The following is a 6,553-nucleotide window of genomic DNA, read 5'->3' on the forward strand; positions in this document are numbered from 1 at the left end:
AAACTTCTCAACAACTTACCTATGCTCTTTTGATGTTACAGACAGCCGGGTTAAAATGCAATTTGGAAAAGTGCTGCTTCTGTCAGCCTTCTATTGTTTATCGTGGGTTTGATGTGCCTAGTGCTTGTATCAGATACTTTCATCAGAATGTCTCTACCATTGTGGCTTTTCCACACCCTATTTCAGTCAAGGAACTTCAGGTTTTTCTAGGTAAGATTGTTTATTATCATCAGTTTCCTCCATGGGGCGCAACAATTGCACAACCCTTACATGCTTTGCTGCATAAAGGGACATCTTTCCACTGGTTGCATTGTGTGAAATGGGACCTCACCTCATAACCTATCTATCTGGTTAATGTTAGGACCAGACACATCCTATCATGGATCACAAGCTGTTAGTTTCATTGTTTAGCCCCTCAGCATCATTGCCAGACAAAGTAGCAAATCACCTCCAACATTGGGCTCTGTTCCTCTCTCGGTACAGCTATGAGATTCACTTCTGCCCCCAGTCTAAATATGCAATGGTGACATGCTCCCCCATCTTCTAGCCCTTCCAAAACCCCCTCCATAACTACTATGTGGTTTGGCATCATTTCTCTGCAACTGATGGTGTTCTACTTCTTGGGACACTCTATTCAGCTCCTCATGTAGTGGTTCTCTCAGCTCTCCTTTTGGAGGTCCTGCAGTTGCCGCACGCTGATCACTGGGGATTGTCATGCACCAAGGCATTAGTCTGCCATCATGTTTTTTGGTTTGATTTGGACAGCGACATCACTCATTTGGTTATGGCATGTTCTCAATGTGCGCCGCAGTAAGCTGCCCTGCGGGCAGTGAGGAGTCTCCCTTAACTGGTAGACAAACCTGCCACAGCTTCTCCAATACCACTATCTGTACCAATGCAACCACTGTCCCCACTGGAGCAGCCTCCTCCGCCTCAGCTGCCGCCAACTGTGGGGTCCCACTATCACCACCAGGTGCCAGACTTGATGTGGACATGGAGCTCATGCCAACGTTACCCATCCAAGCGTACCGGTTGACATGAGAAGGCAGACTGCGACACTGCTTGCACCTCAAGCCCTTCCGACCGTATGCCCCAGTATCAGCATGTCATCTCAGTCAGAGCCTTACATAGAAAGACGCAATCGACATCTTGCAAATCTGCACTGTTCCTCAAGGGAAGAGGAAACAAGCAATGTGTGCACACTTGAAAGCCACACACATTAGCAATGTGTTTTCATCCATGAGAGTGTGCTGCAAAAGAGCAATACTGTGAACTTCTGATAGAGCCCACCCTGCAAGAGTGCCTATTTAAAACCTGCTTAGATACTGTGTTCGTACTGCCTGCATACATTTGCCTTATCTTATTGTGTTCAGTGTATGATATGGTGACTGACATATGTTCGACAGTCTAATAAAGTTGTACTAACATTCTTGTTTGAGCTGTGTGTCCAAGTTACAGCAACATACATTTACAATTTCCTGCTAGAACACAGTTAGTGAAAACAGTGAAAAATAGGATGTTGTAATATGTGAAGGTATGAGATAATGATGGATTGGGGCCCCAAGCTAGTTTGTGAAACATGGGAGAGCATACAGTTTCTATACTTCCAGAAAAAAAACCATAATAATGTTAATAATTACTATTCACTAATGCAGCATTTTCAGGTGAATAGTTACAACTATGTTTTTAAGTATTTTACTGATTGTATTCATTCCTGAAATGACACCTAGGTAAAAATGGCCTTTGGATCGCAGTGTGTGTGTGTGTGTGTGTGTGTGTGTGTGTGTGTGTGTGCATGTGCGTGCGTGTATGTTCATGTACATATGCGCATGCACGTGTAAGTATCAGTATCATGGAGTACATGTACATATGCGCATGCACGTGTAAGTATCAGTATCATGGAGTACTGATCGTAATTATTATGTAATAAATGCAAAAATATCTATAAAATGCCTTTCAAGATTTACATTCCTTTACATTTTCCTAAACAAAAATCATTCATGTTCTTGTATTTATGTTGCACCTTAACATTATTTTCTTTTCAGGTATGAGTACACAGTTTCTTCAAGAGAACAATGTATTCTCCCAAGAACAATTGCAGTGGTCTACAGCTACAAAGGAAAGAAATTTCAGTTGTACTCGTTGTCACAACACATATACTCGTCGGGACAACCTACTGCGTCACATGCGATTTGAGTGTGGTGTAGAGCCACAGTTTCAATGCCCTGTTTGCTATAAAAGGGCCAGGCATAAATATCATCTGATTTCACACATGAAAAGGCACAACAGGACAGTATCTTTTGAGTAATGGGATCTCTTTATACTATATAAATCCATTGTACCATTGTCTCCAATATTAACAAATAAAATACAGCTAACAAGTTATTCACTTTAATGGACACACGTATGTATGTGTTGAATTCTCTGTGCACTTTGGCTGTCAGTCTTTAATTTATGCTGAATGAGACATGCAAATCTGAAGACAAATTTATTAATGTGATGTAAGCTTTAACCATACTACCTGTTAACAAAATTCTCTTTTTAACATGTATTTCTTAAATGGGAAACCAAATGTCAGAAGATATGGCAACAGTCTGTTTCAGACAGACTAGAGAGTGGAAGAGGAAAGGGCCTTGTAAAATGTTATCACTGCACTTACTTTCTGAGTGATACAACTACACTCTTTTTGGGCATTCAGTTCCTGGATCTGTATCAGAAATAATACTGGAGATAGCCTTCATTCTAGAATAAATCTTTCTCTCTGCAGCTGGGTGTGTGCCATATGGGAAATTCCCAGAAGATAAAACTGTATGCTGGGCCAGTACTCAAATCTGGAACCTTGTGTTTTGCAGGCAGTGTATTCTGGAAATAATTCCAAGGCTGTGGCTATACTATTTCTCCCTTATGCCCTACCTTTCAGGAGTGCTAATCCAGCAGGGTATGTGGTATGGCTTCTTTGAAGTATGTAATGTAAGAGAGATGTACCAGTAGAACTGAGGCTGTGAGGGGAACTTGTGAGCTGTTCCTGGATAGCTCAGCCAGTAAGAGCAGTGCCAGCAAAATTAAGGTTCTAGGTTTGAGCCTGGTCTGGCACTCAGTTTTAATCGTGTGAGAAGTTTCAGACCATAGTCTTCTCCTCACTGTGAATGCTGAACCAGAGCTTCATACAAGAGTGTAGTCTGCTCCCATTTGGCTTTCCATTTATCATTTGCAAATTTTTGTCAGCCTTCTTTACATTGGTTACTTTGTGTATCACTGGTGGCAGTGATGACATCAACCATTGGCAGTGGAGGATGATCTTTGTTTTAATGTCCATATATCCTTAAGTTCCCCATAGTTATGGTATTGAGAATAATTTATTTATAACTAGAAATGTGCCAAAAATGTATGTTAATTGAAGAAATAAAAGTAAGAAAAAATTAAGGCTTCAATAATAATCTGAATAAATAACCAAGTGTATATCCTTCTTTAGCCAATAATTATTGCACATCATATTATAATTACTGTAGTTTCTCAGTGTTGGCATCTGGGTCAAATGGTAGTGTCTGGGGCAACAGTAGTCTGGTGTGTGTGTGTGTGTGTGTGTGTGTGTGTGTGTGTGTGTGTGTGTGTGTGTGGGTGGGGGTTTGGTCGACTTCCACAGGCACTATGAAATGCATAGCAAAAAGTACTTAAGATGGCATCAACTGTCATGGTTTCTTTCCATTCCAATCACATGCTGTGTGCACAAACAAGGATTGCTTAAATGCCTCTGTGAGTGCTGTAATTAGTATAATTTTGTTTCCAAGGTCCATATAGGAAAGATATATAGTGAGCTGAAGAATATCTCCAGATTCATCTCATAATACTGCTTCTTGAAATTTTGTAAGTAAGCTTTTGCAGGACAGTTTGCATCAATCATTGAGAGTCTACCAATTCAGGGGTTTTGAACATAATTATGTCACCCTCCCGAGTCAAACAGACATATGACCATTCGTGCAGCTCTTCTTTGTATGTTTTAATGCTATCTGATATGGGTCTCACATACGTGGGTGATATTCTAAGATGAATATATAAGTGATTTATAAGCAGACTCCTGATTATGTGTTCCCAGTATTCTAGATATGAACTGAAGTCTGCCACTTGCCTTACCTGTGACTGTGCCTATGGAATTATTCCATTTTATATCCTTACAAACTGTTACACCCAGACATTTGTATGGATTGACTGATTCAGATTTTGAATCATTGGTATCATAGTCATAGTGAAGTCACAGTCATAGTGAAGTGCATAATTTTACATTTCTGAACATTTAAATCAAATAGCCAATCTTTGCACACTTTGATATCTTAAAAAGACCCAACGGAATATTTATGCAGCTTTTATCAGATGTCACTTCATTACAGAGAAATGCATCATTTGCGCAAAGTCAGAGGATACTATCAATATTGTCTGCAAGATCATTATTAGCAAGGGTCCCAACATATTTCATGGAATCCAGAAAAGGACTTTGAAAGGTAAATAATTTTATTGTCCTTTCTGTATGACTGTTTATTGGTCAGTGCCTGTCCTATTTGACAAGTACAGTTTATTCACAAGAAGAAGAGTGAATTCTGAGAGGTACAGGGAGCAGAGAAAGCAATCTCTGCCCACCAACTATCAGCATGTTGGCTGCTGAGGGGAGAGGAGCAGTGCGGGGGAAACGCACAGTGGTAATGTCAAACAGTGCTGGCAATACACTTGTGTATGCACACTATTTGTGCTCCGAGCGGCACTGAAAGTGCATCTATTAGCAGCTGACACAAAGGCTGACAACTACTTGCACATTGTATATCCATAAATGGAAAAATTAAGACAGGAGCATAATAAAATTTTACAGGATTCGTGAAATCAAAATTGTTAGTTTCATGTTGAGTTATGGTATTTATGGCTACTAATTCCTTATCAGTTCTCATAGACAATCTGGTATGAAAAGGAATCAATAGTAAACTTACATTGTGCCCACAAAAATGTATGTACACATAAATCACTTTGGCAGTCCCATTAAGTTCCTCATCTGTGCGTGATGCATTATGGTGGCTACTGTCCGATTCAGCAGTACCAGTTTTGATAACGATATCATCTGTTATGAGTTTGATGACACCATCGTGCCTTCCATAATCTTCTTCTACTTGCTGGATCTTCCTGCAGTATCCTCCCAGTCATCAGCAGTTACTGACAGAGGAATTAAGGATTCATAAGCCATCTTAAACAGTTTGTCTTTGGATACATCCCCTGAAATATTATACTCTCCAAACAGCCATTTTACTTTTGCCCATGCCAGATCTACTGCACTCAAATCAAAGTTACTGGGGTGACAAGTGTACAACCACGTGGCCTTTCTCTTTTGCGATTTTAGTGAAAAGAGCAGGCTACCTCATGCTCTCATTATGAGCATTACAGCCATTCCAACATCCTCGTGTTCATATAATACCATGTGATTGTTTTATCTGCATGTCTGTTATGGTGTGGAGCATTGTCCATCACAGTGACTGACTTTGGAGGAAGATTTGGCAGATCCATATTTGCAAACCACCTTTCAAAGAATTTTAGTTGAGTTTCCCTGAAAAACTCTTTCCTTGCTCCAAAATTTCCAATAATAAGTCTTTCAAAATTGGTTCTACACCCCATAACACCTACAACTCATCCTCCTATCAACATTCACCAAATTTCATATTACTGTCTATCCAAGTTGTATCCAACACTCAACAATGCCTCCACATCCTAGAAGTAAAGACCTCTTATTCTCTGCCTTTCTTCCATGTGAATCCCATGAACAACAAAATATTCTGCAGAGATGTTATACCCCAAATCCAGTCAATCTTTTCTTTCAGTATTCATCAAAGTTTTCATAGACTTCTGCACTAAGTAGTCTTCTTTGATTGTCAATAAAAAATAATGATGGCAATCTTTTTCATTACAAAAGAAGCCCAACAACAGCAATAGTCAGTGCAACCACAGCAATGGATGTGTCTTGCAAAATAGAAAGCCACTTCAGCTATGTGAAAATCCTTCTTTTATTGGTCTCGCAACAAATGTCCAATCAAAAAAGAATTTTCATACAACTGAAGCAGTTTTCTGTTTTCCACAATGCATTTCTATTACAATGTGAAGAAAAACACAGACATGTTACAGGGCTCATGTCCACTATTTTCAACATTTTAATCCATCCCTTAACTGCTAGGCATCATGATGGTTTCTGAGAAATCTGCTTAGTTATTGCATATTGAACCACATATTGGATGACAAGAAATTGTTTAACACCCAAAACAAAATGACCACTTTAAAGTAATTCAGACAAAGAGAAAGACAGTTTCAAAGCACTGTTGAACATAAAAATTTGCACTGAAATTTACTTCTTTTTGCCAGGAGTTTCTTTGATTTCCCTGGATTCTCTTTGCAAATCCTGCCGATTCTTTTCACAGGGCTGAAGCATGCCCCTGAGTACGTCACAGTATTTTGTTGACTGAGGGATAGGATGGAGGAGCTCTTTATTCTTGTTCACTGCTCACAACATTTAGCAACATTATTCATT

General features: G+C 39.5%; 1 protein-coding gene across 1 annotated transcript; it reads left to right on the top strand.

Moving 5' to 3' along the window:
- The first annotated feature begins 1,037 nt into the window (after window positions 1-1,037).
- LOC124789180 (early growth response factor homolog 1-like) lies at window positions 1,038-2,308 on the top strand. Its single transcript, XM_047256474.1, has 3 exons — window positions 1,038-1,193; window positions 1,407-1,491; window positions 2,046-2,308. The coding sequence occupies exons 1-3, from the start codon at window positions 1,038-1,040 to the stop codon at window positions 2,306-2,308; spliced, it is 504 nt and encodes a 167-aa protein (XP_047112430.1).
- The last annotated feature ends 4,245 nt before the right edge of the window (window positions 2,309-6,553 follow it).

Source organism: Schistocerca piceifrons, chromosome 3 (genome assembly GCF_021461385.2).
Source record: "Schistocerca piceifrons isolate TAMUIC-IGC-003096 chromosome 3, iqSchPice1.1, whole genome shotgun sequence".
Lineage (NCBI taxonomy): Eukaryota > Metazoa > Arthropoda > Insecta > Orthoptera > Acrididae > Schistocerca > Schistocerca piceifrons.